The sequence below is a fragment of the Solea solea genome, chromosome 20, assembly GCF_958295425.1.
Source record: "Solea solea chromosome 20, fSolSol10.1, whole genome shotgun sequence".
NCBI lineage: Eukaryota > Metazoa > Chordata > Actinopteri > Pleuronectiformes > Soleidae > Solea > Solea solea.
Genome location: NC_081153.1, coordinates 9,899,078 through 9,917,260, shown reverse-complemented (window position 1 = coordinate 9,917,260; position 18,183 = coordinate 9,899,078). Strand labels below are relative to the sequence as shown.

The 18,183-nt window shown below is 43.2% G+C and overlaps 2 protein-coding genes across 2 annotated transcripts; both read right to left on the bottom strand.

The window, feature by feature from the left end:
* Positions 1–658: 658 nt before the first annotated feature.
* LOC131447599 (SOSS complex subunit C-like) lies at positions 659–1,340 on the bottom strand. The gene has a single exon (XM_058619482.1). It carries the CDS (start codon positions 1,123–1,125, stop codon positions 814–816), a length of 312 nt encoding a protein of 103 aa, XP_058475465.1. The 5' UTR covers positions 1,126–1,340; the 3' UTR covers positions 659–813.
* Positions 1,341–2,206: 866 nt separating this feature from the next.
* On the bottom strand, positions 2,207–17,963 carry mfsd2ab (MFSD2 lysolipid transporter A, lysophospholipid b). The gene is made up of 14 exons (XM_058619481.1): positions 17,733–17,963; positions 14,844–14,969; positions 14,017–14,141; positions 9,045–9,168; positions 8,424–8,502; positions 8,018–8,187; positions 7,739–7,829; positions 7,131–7,249; positions 6,868–6,951; positions 5,186–5,269; positions 4,953–5,065; positions 4,709–4,852; positions 4,217–4,393; positions 2,207–4,123 (listed from the first exon to the last, which is right to left on the bottom strand). The coding sequence occupies exons 1-14, from the start codon at positions 17,820–17,822 to the stop codon at positions 4,069–4,071; spliced, it is 1,581 nt and encodes a 526-aa protein (XP_058475464.1). The 5' UTR covers positions 17,823–17,963; the 3' UTR covers positions 2,207–4,068.
* Between the last annotated feature and the right edge of the window lie 220 nt (positions 17,964–18,183).

Here is an 18,183-nt window from a genome sequence, read left to right as displayed (position 1 = left end):
TGTGAGCGAGCGCGCGCGCGCGCGTGTGTGTGTGTGACACTTGTATTTATACCTTTGTGGGGTCCACAAAACATAAAAACCTGTCTTTATGAGGACATTGTGGGGAACTTTTGTCAGGCCTTGTCCTGGTTTTAGGGTAAGGATTAGGATTGGATTTAGGTTAAAATTAGGCACAATTTGTGATGGTTAGGGTAAGGGGTTAGGGGGGTGCATCATGCCTGTGAGGTGTCATCACTAAGACCTAAAAACAAGTTTGTGTGTTTTAATTTCTTAAAGGGTCCAGAGAAAAAAGTAAAACAGTCGTAAATAGTTTAGTTCCAATGTTATCAGTCTTCCAATCTGGGAAAGGGCCTGAGAACATTAGGGCCTAAAATCAGAAGAGTTTGGGAAGCTTTAAAAGAAGCACTGCCTCCACAATGGAGTCAAATGTAAACTGTTGTAGGTTGTTTTGTTTTGGGGCCTGTAACATCACTACATATTTTGGATCCTGCTGCCTCCTAAATCTGCATTTATAATACTACACAATTCAATTAAACATACAGAAAGCCACAAATAATGCATAAAAACTTGTAATTAAACCCTATTGTCCTTGTTACAACCTAGATTCGGTTATTACACTCTAAAACATTGTCATGGAGGGCAACACTGACTCGATGCGTTCAAATACCACGGTTTTATTGTTTTGCTGCTTCTACCACTGATACAGGACGCCAGTTGTATAAAAGACAAATACAACAAAATGGTTGGTTTTGCATGTGAGTTTTTGCTAACGTCCACTGGACCGTGGTCAGTATTAAACGGGACGTGCGAGAGTCAAACGTCGGGATCCAGGCGGGGGAGCACCGGGAGGATGAGGTTCCCAAACGAAGAGTCCTGAGTGATGAAGAAGCCGGACGAGTGGACGTGGGCGTGCTGCAAGGCTGCCTTCTGCTGGGCGGCGATGTGCTGCTGCTCCGCGCTGTCTCTCACGTCCTTTACACTCGGTCTTGAGGTCAGAGGGATGTTGGCCCCGGGACTGTTCATTGAATGAGTCTGCAGTAGCCTCTTCTTCTCCTTGTCCAGCTCCGCAAGGATGGCCACCCGGGTCTTGTTCTGAAAGCCTTGTCCTGGAGGATTCGCCGCCATGTTAGTTACAGTCAAAAACTCAGTCCATGGAGGCGATAAATGTCGCTCCCGTTGGCGTTTTTATGTTTACGTTATGTGCGTGTTTAACTAATTTCGCTGTAGCTGACATACATGGAACACGAAGAACTAGAATTCAGTGAAGGAATGTGGGTGCTTGAACTCGCCGATGTATGCAACCATGATGCTAACACGGCTAAACACTTCCGGCACCGCGGCACTCGACTTTCCTGCCTTCAACATAAAAGCACAGAGTCTTAAAAGAAGACTCCAACGTACACTGCCTGGCCAAACAAAAAATTATGGATTTAACTCCTATTGGATAATTACTCCATAGGCGATTATCTTTCAGCTGGCAAGAAGTCATTTAACCCCAACTGATGTATCTTCTGATTTCTTAAACAACCATCCCGTGGTCGTGAAAAAGATGTTGGTCCGTTTGAGAAGGCTCAAATCATTGGCCTGCATCATCATAATCCAAGATGACAATGTCAGGATTCATCAGGCTCAAACTGTGAAAAAGTGGTTCAGGGAGCATGAGACATCATTTGTCTACAACAGCCCTTAAATTTCGTGTTTGTGCTTTGGCCAATTTGGATTAAATCTTATTTGTATGATAGTGGCACACATACTCTCTGGTAGATTGGCAGTATATTGATTGCTATACTCTGTCGATGAATTTGAACACATTTAAAGTCTTGTGACTTGCTGCTGATGCTACTTTATATTCTAGTATCATTTTGGTAGAATTACACTAAACACGTCTTTTAACTTCTAATGATAAAGTTGTTGCTTTAAAGCAATGACATAGTATTCAAACTTATTTTAATATTTCCAACTATAAAATAAATGACCACTAGATGTCAGGAGTGTACACGGAATGCTGTCCAATTATACTGACAAGTGTAACTTCACAACCTTTAACCAGTGGCCATATAATATAATTTTCTGTATTATTTTGAAGTATTAAAATTATTCGTTTCAAGTACATGCTGAAAAAGTGTTCCTTCTGCAAGCATAAAGCTGTGACCCTCATGATAAAATGCAATGTAAGCGATTCAAGTAAAGACGTGTTGGCAACTCATTCACAGTACACTTGTTAGTATTTATTAACACCTTATTTTTTCAGACCCAACATGTTTCCTTAAATAACTACATAACAATGAACATAAGTTCATTTCACTTGCAGCCACAAATATCAAAGATATTTACAGGTTTACTTACATACACTATCTACATATGCACAAGAGGCACATTCACAAGGCTTTCCGTGCGCGTCCACATGGAATAAAGCTCACACATTTTGGCTATAGCCTCAAGAGCCACGAGGGATGTTCACTTATGAAGCCATGAGAAAAAAAAGGGACATATTTACTAGAATGGTATTTACAGGATGTACAATTATAACAGAGTTTGCGTGAGATAATGGCACTGTGTTGGTATGTACAGAATCAAGTAACATGGACTTCAGGAGGCTCTCATGAGGCAAAAAGAATAACGTGAATTATACTAATGGACATTTTTCACATTGGCAACTCGGTTGACAAGAGACAACATGTCAAAGATGTAACATTATGTATGACATATGAGACTGTACACATTTTTCTTTTATATCAACAGACATAAATATGTAAATACCCCTTTTCAGTACAGGGATTGTGATGATCACCAAACGTCTTGGTTGTCGCATCAAACACATATACAGTATATACAAAAAAGAATACATTTTTGCAATAAAAAAGGAGACTACAAGTTGACTTCCACAACTTCCCATCTTTTTTTTTTACAATTGTGCTTCCCTTTTTGAATGCATAAGGAAAAGAGACAGTCGCGATGGATACGTGCAATAAAAAGATGTGAAAGTCTTTTCAGTTTTTTGCTGACACTGTTCTCATTTTTCATTTAGTTGGAAAAAAACAACAACCTTACAGGCTTTAAATAGATTTAAATACTGCAAGAAGCACGACTTTGCAGCAAACATGCATTCAACGACAGTAAAATCAAAACTAATAAATACTTAAATAATAATTAGTACCGGTTGTAGTCACCAGGTCTTCAGTAGCCGTCCTATAAATAAAAAGCTAACTATTTCAAATTGGTGGAGAAGCACTGCTGTTATTTGTGCAAACTATCAGCTTTTACTAATATAGTGGTTTCAGTATGACAGTGAGGAACTAGTCAGCCATTCAGACTGTTACTGTCTGCCCACTTGTTCCAACATCACTTTATCATGTCTTCCATAGGAAAGAAGGAAAAAAAACAAAAAAAACAGAGGGACAGGAATGAGATGGAAACTGGCTGTTTCAGAAAACTATGAGGATACTCTAAAATTACAAAAAACGTGTTTAAAAAAATTCTCAGAGCACACAATTCGGTGACTCGGAGCAAGAGTCTGGCACAAAGATCAGTTTTCTAAATTTTAACCCTAAACCAGGGCTGAAATTAAGGCATCACTGTTTGTTCAAGTGTCTTACAAAGCCTACATCTCTCAACTATAAAACTGTTTGTAGTCCAGTGCTCAAGGCCATTTAAGTTGTAAGTGGGAGCACCGAAAATGGCAATAGTGACAAAACATGATCCCATCACAGTTTGTCGTTTTGTGTACTTTTAACAGAAATGAAGACAAACCTTAATTTCTGTTAAATAAAAAAAAAAAAAAAAGTGAGAAAGATTTCCCCCAAAATACGTGAAGTTGAATGTTGCACAAAACATAAAGCTTTTGACATCAGACTGGACAAAAGAAGAAAGAGAATTTCATGTGTCAACAAGTTGGTACGTTTTTTTTTAGAAAGACAGCAGACAAGTTTGTGGAGACGTGGATCCGGCGCAGTGTGACTGGAGAATGCAGTGTCTGTATGATCCGACAGGCCCAGGGTCCGTTGGTCCTGTCCAGTGCAAAATTTGAGCTGATCAACCTTACTGGTCCATAGGTCATCTTAAATGTCCTCAGACCATGTTTGCCAACTCTGCTGAATCCGTTTCTGAATCCGTCTCGCTTTCCCTGAAAAGAAAACAGCGCCTTTAGTTGGAGTTTTGCTGGCACAAACGTACAAACACAAGAGAGAGCACGGGATCTTAGTCAGCACAGCCTTACATCTGTTCCTGTAGTAGTTTGCGGTTGCCTTGTCTCTTGTCCTCGTCGATCGGATAAGAGTACAATATCCCCAGACCGATGAAGATGAGAACGATGGGGGCAGCGGAAACCAGTATTTTCAAGGTTAAATGCACTTCGTCTGGCTGAGTGCAGCCTCGTGTGAAGTAGCCGGCGAAACTAAAAACAGAAGAAACACAATTGTGAACTTCAAATACACACAAGTATGCTTCAAAAGCAGAGTGTTCGTGTCCTTCAAGAACACGGACAAGTCTTGTGATGGTTGCAGACATCACACACACACACACAACAGTCTCACTGTACTTAATCAAATCTATCCAAAAGGAATTCCTTGCTTTGAAATGGGATTTAAGTGCCAGGAGACTTGGCTTAGCCTCATTTTTTCCTCTCATTTGAAAAAAAACAAAAACATGAATGAAAGTCCTAATAAACATTTACCAGGTAGGTTTCACATGCGTTTATGTCAGAACTTACTCTAAACTGAGAGTGGAAACACCCAGCGAGACTCCAGAGGCAAATTTGGTGAAGAAAACGTAGAAGGAATAAAAGAGTGCTTCGTGGCCGGTGGAGGTGGGGTTCTGCACTTTGAAATCATCAACAACATCAGGCAGCATGGACCTGAGAGCAAAACGTCAGATTAAGCAGAGGCTCTTACACCAATACACCTAGATGCTGCTGCTGCTTGAAAAAGCCCTCACAGAGAGGGCAGAGTTCTTACCAGGGCAGCAGGAAGGCTGAGGCCACTCCCACGCCAGCAGCAAGGGAGACAATGTAGGTGACAATCAGGTTACTCTTCACACACACCACCAGGATCAAGAAGGGCATCACGGCCTGGAAAGAAGAGAATCAGGTTAGACCACTGAAGCACACGGAAGAAGCAGTCAGTCAAAGATTGACTGAATGTTTTAATACGACTTAGAAGAGGTGTGTAGCGGTGACTGTGGGTCTTACCAAGCTGCCAACATAAACCGCCGTCTTTTTTCCAAAGCGAGTGAGAAACCACTGCCAGAACGGGATGGCCAGAGTCGCGGAAAGCTGAGGAGAAAAAAAACATGACATTTCTGGTAAACGAGGCGTTTGGTTTTAACATCTAGTAAATTCCACAAATGGCAGGGTTACACACACACACGCACATGCACGCATGCACGCGCGATTTTGGAGAAGTAAAAAATGGATGGTTTTTCTGTCACGTTGCACAACAGGAAAGAAGCATAACATTAGGTGCGTTCTCATAATGCGTCAGCTTTTGCATACCGATGCAGAAGCACCTCTTGACCTCGCACACCTGCCAAACACAACAGCGATGATGGAAAATAATACAGATTCTACAGCTCTAGCCTCTGTCCAAGACAACTGTGTGCCTGGTGTGATGCAAAGTTTCACACGGGGTCGTCCTAACCGCTCTACAGGGGCGCAATGGACTCGCTCGTATCAGTGTGACCCCTGATCCCAGTGTTTGACTCAGATAACATTTAGATAAAGCCTTTGAGAAACACCAGCGTTTCCCAGTGCATCCAAGTGAAACATCACACTGAGATAAACTCTGTCTCGCTGCACAGTCATACGTTACATCCATGGCAACAAACTAGCTCCGAGTAAAGACACTTCATTTAACTTGAATTAAATCTTCAACACCACTACTTTTCCTTCACCGACACCAACACCTTTCATTAGCCTTATCGGCCTTTCCCTCAACATCATTATCTCTTATGGGACTTTATCTTTCAAACGGACATCATAAAGCAAGTCATACACAAGAGACTGCGGAGTGTTCCAGTTGAATGAAAGAGTGAACACTGTTCAGCCCTTTAAAACCATATTAAATTGCCATGTTCAATGTCCTGAACAGCGTGCTTTCTGCAACGTGCCTCGCGATAACAAAAAAAAAGGACTGACCAGGTCATGTTTTGTTTGAGCCTACTCGGTGAACTCCCCACTGCTCGCACGCGGTATTTCATTACATCTGACCTCTGGAGTTTTCCTTATATAAACCTGTTAGTTTGATTTGTGTAACCGATCGTTGTTCTAATAAGAGCTGAGCTTCTCACATGAGGCTGCCGTCTCATCAAATCACTGATGGTGAGGATTAGGGATCTCTTAGTGCCGACTGAAGGTAACTTCAGGAAGGCCAGTTTCTTTGAAAGCTCAGCGTTGAAGGCTCTTAAAAGTACTTTCACTGAATAATGTACTTGCTGCTTCGGCTTCATAATCCGTTCCATAAAGTAAAGGATCAAAAGCATGTAATCTTTCCAACCTCTTTGGCCTGTACTTTCTCACCCTGTACAGTTGGCACATTTTGATTAATTGGGTCTGAAATGTCTCATGGGTCGCATGGTTATGCAGAAGATGGGCCAAGACATGAAAGGAACTGTGGCTCCTCTGCCGTCTGTGGGAATGCGATGCCATTCAGGCAGAGTGGACACACATCATGGAAATGGGCCGACGGAAGACATTGCCTTCTAACACAGTACAGAGTGGCTTTGTAACCGTAGACAATTTATGGGCTCACTTGGGGAGCCAGGGTTTTTGTCTGCCACCTGAAGCTAATGGCTTTAACGATTGAGATGATGATGGAAATCCAGTCATTGCTATGGGAACTGTGCACCCATGTCCAAGTCTTTGTGTGTGCTCACCATGATGACCAGCAGAATATTTTGGAAATCGTTTCTGAATCCCAGTGTGGAGCTGCAGAACAGGGCGAAGTTTCCCTCCAGGAGCTGCAGGAAGAAGCACAGATCTGGTCAAATGTGTGAAAACACCCGTAAACATCTCACACATGTGTGTGTATGCCTCTTGACAGTCATATACACTTCAGTAACCATGGTAATAAGCTGCATGTCAGGGTCAAAACGCAGCTAACATTAACGTAAACATCTTTAACCATCTTTATGCTCACCATGAAACCCAGTGAGGTGAAGAGGAAAACCATGACCAGTTTGGCGTACGGTCCGTGCCCCATCACCAACCTAATTCCCTGGAAGAAAGACATGGGCTCAGACCTGGGCCGGCATGAATCTGTAAAGGAGGGAAAAGTGGGACAATTTAGGGTGACTGCAAACAAAAAAAAGAAAATCACAGTTTTTTTGCTTCTTGTAATCTTACAAGCATTGGTTTACAGTTCCTGGTACATTAGCAGCTGCCTTTCAGGCTCTTCCTGTACTTGACAAATGTGACTCATCGCTGGTCACAAGGTTTCTAAATTAACCAAAGCCTGAGTGCTTTGACTAGTCAGCCCACAGTCATACCATAATGTACAGCTGCAACTGTGCCTCTCTATTGGACAACAGCAGACGCATGAGCAACAGCTGAGTCACATGGAAGACGCATGCTCATCTGTATCTAACTGATAACTTCAATGACTTCATTAGTGAGACCGTGAACATGGGCTTGTTAAAACTCTCAACCTCTAAGAATTTATCAGTTTTGTATCAAAACTTTCAGGAATGATTTAAAATTTGTGATAACCAGAATCTAAACGGAAAGATAAGCAGATTCATTCGCTACCTTTTTGCTCTTTCACGCCAAAGAAAAGAACGACAGCACAGAGGACATAGATCAAGCAGATGACACCAGAGGCAATCATGTAGGCGGCTTTCTGCAAAGAGAGAGAGAGAGAGAGAGAGAGAGAGAGAGAGAGAGAGAGAGAGAGAGAGAGAGAGAGAGAGAGAGAGAGAGAGAGAGAGAGAGAGAGAGAGAGAGAGAGAGAGCGCGACAGTCGGTGAGTAAAACATGGTTTTCATTCAAACTAACAACGCTGTAAAACAGTTTTATTAGCCGGCTTACTGTGTGATCCAGGGAAATGCCAGAGTCAGAGCTGTTGAGTCCGGCAGCCGAGTTGTTGAGGCCTGCTATGATGTCACTGGGTCGTGGGAGGCAGGGCGCGTTGGCCATGCCGACAATCTGCCCCTGGACAGCAGTACCAAGCACAGTGCCCAGAACCTCCACAGTCATCCCTGATTGGAGGAGACATTTGGTCATTGAAGAATCAAAAGACATTTCATTTTACATGGTGACTGCAATACTAGTGGGTGGTTGTTGATCTACGTATGTGGCCCTGTGATGGACTGGCCAGGGTGTGACTCCACCTATCGCCCTAGGTCAGCTGGGATTGACACAGCTCCCCCCCGCGACCCTCATGTGGAGGATAAAGCGGTAGAAGATGGAGGGATGGATGGACTGCAATACTCACTGTAGGCCGTGGCCGAGTCTCGCTCTTTCTGCTCCGTGCTGATGAACATGGTGAGGGCAGAGTACGGCACATGGAAGCACTGATTGCAAAGAAGGAGAGAGAAATGAGTGCGGCTGTTTGATTTACTGCGGGTCCCAAGACTTATAAATAGAGATAAAGATAAATAAGTTCAACTCATGTGTGCACAGTAAATATGCAGCTAGCAGTGTTGTTTATTAGCTTAGCACAAAGACCAGAAAAAACACAGGTGCCTCACAGCAAAACAAATACTGCAGGTGTAGTAAAGTTAAGTATTACAATTCAAAACAAGGAAATAGTGCAGCACATAAAACTCCAGGTTTGAGACTTTTACTCAAACAAGTTATAAACACAACCTTTTTTTGCCTTGTTCCAAATATATGTATATTCAGCACTTCACTATCTGAAAAAAAGGAAGGTTACATAAGGTTGGTGTCTTCGTAACCTTGCCTGTACATATTTTAATCATGAGTCACTGGGAGTGTGAAAGGGCGGCGAATGTTAAAAAATCCTATTGGGTAATCAAACATTTCCATGACCATGTACTAAACACAAGGAACAAGTCTGTGTGTGTGTGTGTGTGTACACGAGTGTGATACTCACAGTCTGAAGTGACTGGAAGAGGCAGTAGAAGAAAAGGTACCAGATGACTTTGCCGTTCTCAAAGGGAGGAACATACCAAATCAGGAAATAGGAAATCACAGCCAGAGGGGTGGACAGCAGGATCCTACACATGGGGGTGGGGGGTAGAAAGGGGACAAAAACAACAACATCAGTGGATGACAAACGTGGCCCTGCTCGAGTGTGACACATACACAAGCGCTCCGTAAACAGTCGTGGAGCAAGGGGGGGGGGGGCGCTCGTTACGTAAGACACTGTGACCACAAAGTATATCTTCCATTCAGTCTGTGCCAAACTTTCCTCAGCGGAGGTGACGCGAGTTTACTACTTTTTCCCCCTCTTTCGTCATGTTTCCTGGTTTTCTCATGCATGGAACAGCATGTGAATGGGGCAGGTTCAAAGGGTTGCAAGACAAGTTTGGGTACTTCAGCCGACCAAAAAAAAACAATACAAACATACACGTACGCACAGTTGAGGCAGTTGGTGGGATGTGAGGAAGTACTACTTCCTAACTGTAATGTTTTGCACACACACACACGTATATATATACATATACATGTATATATATATATACACACATACACACACACACACACACACACACACACACACACATATATACACATATACATATATATGCATGCATGCAAAACATTACCGTAAGGAAGTACTACTTCCTTACGGTAATGTTTTGCATGTGTGTATATAAATATACATAAAATAGATATAGATATATATAAATAAATAAATAAATAAATAAATAAATAAATACATACATACATACATACACATACATGCTGGTGAAGAACCTTAAAACAATACTGCAGGTTCATTTCCAGTTTTCATTTTTGAATACTTATTACCGACAGTATAATTAGAAATATAAACGTATAATCAGTCCTCGTTTGTTCATGCTATTGTAGGAATAGTGTGCAGGAAACATTGCAGAAGTTTCACATGAGTGGAATTTCTCTCATCACTTCCCGACTACACAACTTCCTCCCTATGGTGATATCGATGTCGTCCAATCAGAAAGGAGTTTGAGAGTGGGACCATATCTCGGATGTGCAGGAAGGCGAGAAAAAAGAAAAGGGTGGCACGTGGAACAGGAAGCAGGGCAGGGGAATATGTTTGTCCCGTGTATTCTCTGTGGGATTTATTCCTGAACTCAGGGGGTCCTTATCAGAGCGGATGTGACACACGTTGCATGCCGTCACCCTGTACAAAATAATGACGCAAATTCTCGCCATAGTTCCTGCTCCTGTCTGTTTTCTGTGCCCAGAAAACAGGAGTGTTTTACTGCAGACTCACTGCTGATCAGTTAATCCTATCCACAGCCGAAACAGCATGAGAGAGAGATATCAGAAGGAGCAGCATTCAGCGAGCTCCTTCACTTAATTAAATTAACTGTACACCTGTGGATAGTTTCTCTGGGTGTGGGTGTGGGTGTGTGTGTGTGTGTGTGTGTGCGCAGGGAGTGGTGTGCAAATTAAAGCAGATGTTTCACGTTGTAATGACAACACACTTAAGACTGCATTTGTCACCACTCCCTTCTTCTGCACCACACCGAGGGGGCTTCTTTTCAGTCTATGCCAGTGATAAATACTTTAATAAAACAGAGGCATCCTAAAACACGTCTGAAACAGACGCTTTATTAGGCAATGACATACAGAGTGAATTCATTAAATGTTTCAGATAAAAAACAAGACGTCTTTGAACGTGCAAGACGTCTTTGAAAAGACGAAAAAGTTTGCGAATGACAGTTCATGGAGTTCATGGCTTTGGATGATCAACCGTTTAGTGTTGTGGAGGACATTGGCTTTCGGAGGCTTGTGCAGTACATTGAGCCCCGTTACACGATACCGAGCAGACGGTATTTCTCGGATGTGTGCTTACCAGAGATGTATGACAGTGTTGCAACTCGCGTCCACGAGCTCTTGGTTAAAGACAATGATGTTGACCTCAGCTTCACGACAGACATATGGAGCTCGGATGTCAGCCCCACCAGCATGCTGAGTTTAACTGCGCAATGGGTCGACGCGGATTTCAAGTTGTTGTGAGTTTATCCACTGCACTTTAGTTTTTTGGAATACATGTTTTGTTTGAAGGCCTAATATAAATGAAAAATCGTTGTGCTTTTTTTTGAAAAGAAAAGCCTACTGGAATGTTTAAAAATGTCATTATCAATAAACATTTACTTTCTTGGAATAACATGTCTAAAAATGTATTCTAGGCTATTAATGCAATATAAAAAAAATAAGGAAAAAATTAACAACCGCATTCAATATTCGGTATTTGGTATTCGGTATTCGGCCACACATTTAAATTTTATTCGGCTTCGGCTTCGGCCACAAATTTTCATTTCGGTGCATCCCTAATTCCATTTATAATCCAGTTTGCCGGGCTAAGCTAAGAATGTACACCGCGCTTGCAAGAATGCAGTGACACAGAAGGCAGCCCACCCTGCCCCTCCTGGAATCATATTTAAAAGTCCTCTGAAATAGCCTTGCTGACTGGACTGGACTGCAGACCTTATTTATTAAGGACTGGCAATTATTAACTGTGAAGACATTCATTCTCTTCTTCTGCGAGGAAAGGGAAACTTTGCACAACATTCTGGGTTTGAAGCCTTTTACATCAATAGCTTGTGAAATGAGAGATTTTCTATTTTTAAGTAAAAAAGAGAAGTAAAGCATTTAAATAAATAAATAAAACCTCCATTATAGATTAAATTTTACTTTTAAAATCGGGTGGAAAAACAAATCACACATTCAGTCTTGTTGTTGATGAAAAAGGGCTTCAGAAAGCAAACTATCGAAACTCCAATGTATTTATTTAAATGTTTGGTTCAGGGGGAATGGCCCAGGCCCGGAGTCTGTGTACAGCAACAGAGACACTCATTCTGCTCACTCCCACGTCTTGAACTAGAGTAACCCTGCTCTTTAAAAATCCTAACAGTCCCTTTTTCGGCTCACGCCATTGGCTCAGCCTGGTGGTGTGTTGTGGGCTGGACCAATGACGGAGCGGCTCAACCATCTACCCTCCCCCACTTCCGAGACAGACTTTCAAATGGAGCATAACCAGCTCATTGCTCATCGCCTCGCATCTTTGCGAGCAAACTGAGGATAATGCAAGGTAACATACCAGACATTCCTCCCGTTCCTCTTTCTGCGAACCCCCCTCATCAGCAACCACACCCCATTTCTGACAACGTCACAGCTCATATAGAGCAGGCAAAAGTGACTAGTTTGATTAGACCATCAGCATTCTCTGTATGTACATGATCATTACAAGCGCGAGTACCAAGAGCTGTGCATCATCTCAATTTCAAAACCTATCGATTATGCATTCAGGGGGGAAAAAAATGATGAGGGGATCATTTTTGGAATTAGAATGTGATTTAATATTTACACACAGTTAAACCCAAGACAGCAAGAGCAAGAATTTCTTTTGTGCTCCAAATTATAACGCCGGTGTTCTCACTGAAGGCACCCACGAGGGAAAAATACCACAGTAAACTGAAGTGAGGACCACAAGGGACCATTGTAGCTGCGTCCAGCTCACTATACTGTGCTCCTTTGTGAATTAAGTGATGAGGGTGATTATATTTTCAATCAAAGCAAACACAAGAGCAACTGAGCTGGTGCAACACCGTGCCCTGCATCCACCCGTGGTTCACACTGGTGTCCTCCATTTTTATCCCCTACACTGGTATTTTTTCCAGCACAGATTACCACCTAATACTGACAGTAGCTCTGACACATCCACAGTGTTGACATGCAGCTGGCGGCCACCGTTACCGGCCGCTCGCACCGACATCCTACACCGCACTCGATCTCACAGAACCATGTGAATTATACCCTTCACACAAGGAGCCACGGGTTCAAGGAGGGTCAGCGATTTCCGACAGTGAAGGCATCAGGGACAGAACCGACAGTCCGACGTTCATATTCATACTCGCACAATCAAGTCAAATCACACAACGTGGGTCTCTGAGAAATAAAGAGGCGGGCACGTGGGGGAGGGGGTGTGAAACAGAAGAAAAGGGTCAGTAACCTTTCTCTGAAAATGCCCCGAAAAGCACCCCACTCCCACAGTCTGACTGCCACACAGAGAGCAAGTTCATCGTTCACTGCTGCTACTCACAGAGAGAGAGACCCAAACCTTGGTGGGAAAACTTCAAGAAACTGGACAATAAACTACCTTGAAGGTTAACTGGTACAAACAAGCAATATCAAAACGTCCAGTAGCTGAAAATGAGGTATACGTTCACACATACAATGATGCTCGTGTCTGATCTACAGAGGAATGCCCTCTGAAATGTGGTTTGTGTGCCTCCTGTTACACTCAGTGGCAGATAGAAGTTACATTTGTCAAAACCCTGCAAAATGCCACATTGCGGGAAATGCATGGAACTGAAGTTGCAGGAGCTGTTTAGTAAAAACGCACACATACAGAAGGCTTTGTTGTGTTGAGTTCCCACGTCAGTGATCCGGTCTGGGCCACTTAAACTGGAGTCACCTTTCAGTAGATTATATTAGTGTCAGTAATCATAGCAGCAGTATGTGTGTGTGTGTGTGTGTGTGTGTGTGTGTAAGGAGGTGGTGCTTGACTGAACATATATGCATTATGTGAAACAAGCAGCACAGGAGTAATTGCAACAGCATGACCCATGTTAACCCCTCATGGGAGATGACGCTGGCGAGTCCTGGTGACAAAACTCCACCCCTAAACAGTGACACATGTGCAGTGTACGGCTGGAAAACTTCCACCCTGACCTTGGACTCACTGAGGCCCACATAAGCATCTACCAAAGCAAACATGTGACAAGAGGAGCTTCAATAACATATTGTGACTGGGCTCTATCAACAAGACAGCAATATTTTAGGCCCAGGAGGAAAATGATGACAATATCTGCTATTAAAAAAAAAAATTGCAAATTTACTCAACCCACCAGGGCAACATGCGTCCAAATCGTGTCCATGGGCTTCGGGAGACCAGGAATCCCACTGTGGGATCCGTCACCGCGTCCCATGCTCGCCCCCCAAACAGGATGATGGAAGCATAGAAGGGATCGAGCTGTGAAAGTAGAGGATACAAGGATTAGTGCACCTGGGGCAGTAATAGAAATGTTACTTACTTAATGTGTTCAAGAATAACACCGAGCTGTCATGAGTGAGGTGATAAACTACTGAAGGTCTGACAGCACTGCACACTGGAATAAAGGTCAGCAGCGGGGTGAAAACTCGACTCCTGACTGTACAATCTGCACCATGCTGCGTCAACCAACAGGCTCATGTTAGCTGGACAAAGCCAAATCCTGGGAGGCCGTTGACTTACACATTATTTGGGCCCTGACCCAGAGATTAGTGTCGGCGCCTATTAAAGTGAGCCAACTCTCCCATCCCCACCCCTGCATTTTTTCAGAACAAACCCCTTTAAGCCTTTTCATACAGTTGAGCCCAGTCATGGTCTCCGTACTGGAAAGAAAGGAAACTTTTTTTTCCCCACCTCTTCATTTTATCCAGGACAGTCAGAGCATTTGTTGGCGGGGTTTGGCTGTCACATTGTCCTCTATGTGCCCTTATGAAAAGAGGTGGGGGCAAAGGAGGGATCATGTGCAGCTCTATGCTGTCAAACTTCTAAATGTCGACTCAAGTGAAAGGTGGACACGACTTCCCATCTTGAGGACACCGGGGTGGTTATAATTAGGCACGGCGATATAAATGGGACACACTCAATATTTGGACTGTTTTAAATATAAAAAATCAGTCAACTCACCTGAGCAACATCTAGCAGATAGATCTGCAGAAAGAAGCCAAGGGCACATCCAGTGATCTGGTACGGGGCCCCGCCGATGGCATAGCATATCTTGTTGCAGACTGACAACCTGTTCCTTTGCTCGTGCTGGGGAAATATGAACAAGGAAGAACGTCAGAAAACCACACAATCCACCAAAAAGTGCATTACAAAAATTAATCGGTCCCATCTACTGTGACACCTAAAAAAACCAAGTTTAGTTTATTATAGATATACAAAACTTCTTTTGGGCAAAGTGTCTTGAATGCATTTGCTGCTGTGCCAAAACCTTTTTCAGGCATTGGCCCAGCCTGCGTAATTATAGGAGGGGTTACATCTGCAAAATCAAAGACAGCAGTTTAACCTTAATGACCCGTTTGTAATTCAGCAGCACACTATTTAGCAGTGTGCTGGCCTGGCTTAGAAATACTTTACTTTGCCCAATGTGTGTGTAAATGATTTAATCCTCTAGCTGTGGCCCATGAAGTTTCTTTACTCCCACATATTTCTCACTAGGCCGATTAAGACAGTAACACATTTTGAATGCCTTGCAAAGAATGCGGCATAAATTCCCAATCACCAGAGAGCCAGACAGTGTAGCTGGAGAGGCCACGGAGAAAGAACGAACCTTTGAGTCCATTCTCCTTTGTCTGGTTGACTGTACGTAATAAATCCTTCAACTAAGGACTGTCATGGTGACACAAATCACTGCCGACTTGTCAGGACACTATCGCCACAGACGCCAAACTCCAGGGTGACCGCACCTGAGAAAGCCTGAACTGACATGACTCTCAAATGGATGGCTGACAGTCTGACCAGGGCTCTGACCACTGTTGCCCACACTGTGTTGTGAAAACACACCACTCCTCCCTGGCCAATCATGAGGGGGAGTTTGGTGCAGGCTAATCTGCCCTGCTTCCAAGTGGTCAGAGTATGACTACTACTGTTGATAGCGGCCCAAGAGAAAAGCATTAGAGCCATTTTAAGACGGCGTAAGTTTTGGGAGAATGACCTTGAGCTGCAGGTTCACACCGCAACACAAAACACGCGTGTGATCTCTCCTGAATCAAAAGGGCTGCGGTCATGTTGATACACCCAACCGTGCCTTTGTTTAGGTGACAAAATGACAAAAAAAACACACACAAATGCAATCATTTAATTTGTGGTGACGGAACACAGCGGAGAATTTTGTCCCGTCCCCGTGGATCTAACTTTTTCCACGCCATGTGATGTTTCAACACTACCCCCTGAATTCTGCTATGCAGCTGTAAGGAGTGGGTGAGGAGTGGTCATGATATGGCATTGAAGTCTGCAGCCTAAATGACGTTTTTTGACAGACAGTGTACATTGGCTCTTCCATTGTCTTTAAGTATATAACCTGCTTTACTTGTATGAATACTTTTGTTGTTGTTGCCCCTCCTAGTTTTAAAAGTACACTGCGGTGAAAACCTCCTGCCTATCGCAGGTATGTGATGATGCGACAGTCTCGCCCTCTGCTCACACCTCTGCATTACATCAATCCTCTTACAATGTGCCACTTTTGCATCAGGGATATTCATCACATCACAACATACAACAATTCTGATAATTCTATGGATTTAATGAGAAAGGACTCAGGCAATGAAGCACATGCTGGTTAACATGTCGTGGGATTTAAGGCTTTGTCGAAACATTAAGAGGTGGACTTCTCGTTTTGTGTTTAATCAAATCTTCATAGCAAAAAGGCAGAAATGTTGACATGCTGCTGCTGCTGCTGCTGCTGCTGCTTCCTCAGGCTGACACGTAGCCTTTGGAAGATACCCTCTGCTGCGTTCACGGCTGTGGGAAATACGGAAGATGCCCGTGAAATACCCAGCGACCACAAATGTGTGTGTGTGTGTGTGCGTGTGTATAAGGGGTGTTCTCATAAAGAAAGATCAAATGAAAAAATGGTGAGCGCAAGACTTTAAAGGGCTTTTCCTATTACAACTCACTACTATCGATGCAATAAGATGCTGATAATACAAAATCCCCTCCTTATATTGTAGTTTATTTAACACATAATGTCGCTTTATGTTAAATTTTTTTGTTATAATTTACATATGCCAACTGGTGGTGGCGAGGAATGCATTATTTCTCAGTGGTTGGTTAGGGCAGAGAACGCAGCATTTCACCAAACATATCTGGCAACCGGAGAGGGAGTAGGGAGAGAGAGTAGTGATGATGTGAAAGGAAGAAGGATGTATATCCTTGGTCATTAAATTCATCACGTCCCCAGCCTGACTCCAAACTATCATCTGATAAAGACATGGAGGGGGGGGAAAAAGGACATGTGTCATTTGCTACGTCAGTGTGAAAAGGAACATGGCTATTGGCCATATTCAAATAAGGTCGCAGCCATGTGAGAAAAGAGAGTCATTGTGAGCCTTAACATGTAGCTCGGTCTGTGTGGCTGTCTCTATAGTCTACAGAGACACATTAAATATAATATTATAATATATAACGTGATTTTAATGGTTTAGTAAGAATGTCTCCTGATAATACAAAAGGGCGGGGTGGGAGTGTGCGATTATGATGTATTGACTGAAAAATGTGTGGGAAAATGACAGTTCGATGATTTTTATTAAATATTTCGTTCGTGTCATTTATTCTGGGTCATGTACGGGGGGGAAGCCCCGTGTAGAAATAAGAAAATGAGTCGAGTGAGGGCGCGCTCAGCAAATCTAAACTGAGTCACTCCCTAAAATAAATGAAAAAAAATGTTTCACCTGTGTGCTCCATTCATTCAACCGCTCCAGGCACAGATGCCGCTTCCGTGTGGTGGTTATTTTAAAACATTTGACCATTAAAAAATACAAAAACGTGATATCAACGTGAAATGAATGAACCCACCTTCCTCGCGAGCGTGATGCCATCCGAGCTGACCGGTTTGTTTAATAAACTGGAGTTGGAATATTGTTCCCCTCCTTCTCCTTTGGCCATAACAGAGCAGCTCGTTTTCCTCGGGTCCTGAACTTGACACGAAAATGCAGCAAAAAAAACACGCTCGGTTAAAAAAAAAGAACCGTTGTGAGATAGTGTCCCCGTGCTGTGGAATCGTCGTGGTCCTCACTGTGAGTTGGCAGCAGCCGCTGGATGTAGTAATTTTTAGAGAGGCCCGCCCACTTCAACGTGCCATTCACCCCATATTGGACCCCGCCCATTTGGGGGCGGGGCAAAGTCAGCTCATCATGGCGAAGATATTTTAACTTTGCCTGGTGATGCATTACACACAACCAACTCTACCTGGTGGAACATGAACATTTCCTGTTTGCACTATGACGTTCTTCCTGTCCGTAATCCT

Excerpts from the sequence above, each read along its gene's own strand:
- LOC131447599 (XM_058619482.1), bottom strand. The coding sequence starts at position 1,125 with ATGGCGGCGAATCCTCCAGGACAAGGCTTTCAGAACAAGACCCGGGTG.
- mfsd2ab (XM_058619481.1), bottom strand. The coding sequence starts at position 17,822 with ATGGCCAAAGGAGAAGGAGGGGAACAATATTCCAACTCCAGTTTATTA. Across the intron at positions 9,169-14,016 it reads TTTGGACGCATGTTGCCCTG|GATCCTGCTGTCCACCCCTC; the intron begins GTGGGTTGAGTA and ends CCCCATGTGTAG. Across the intron at positions 4,394-4,708 it reads GTTTCCACTCTCAGTTTAGA|TTTCGCCGGCTACTTCACAC; the intron begins GTAAGTTCTGAC and ends TTCTGTTTTTAG.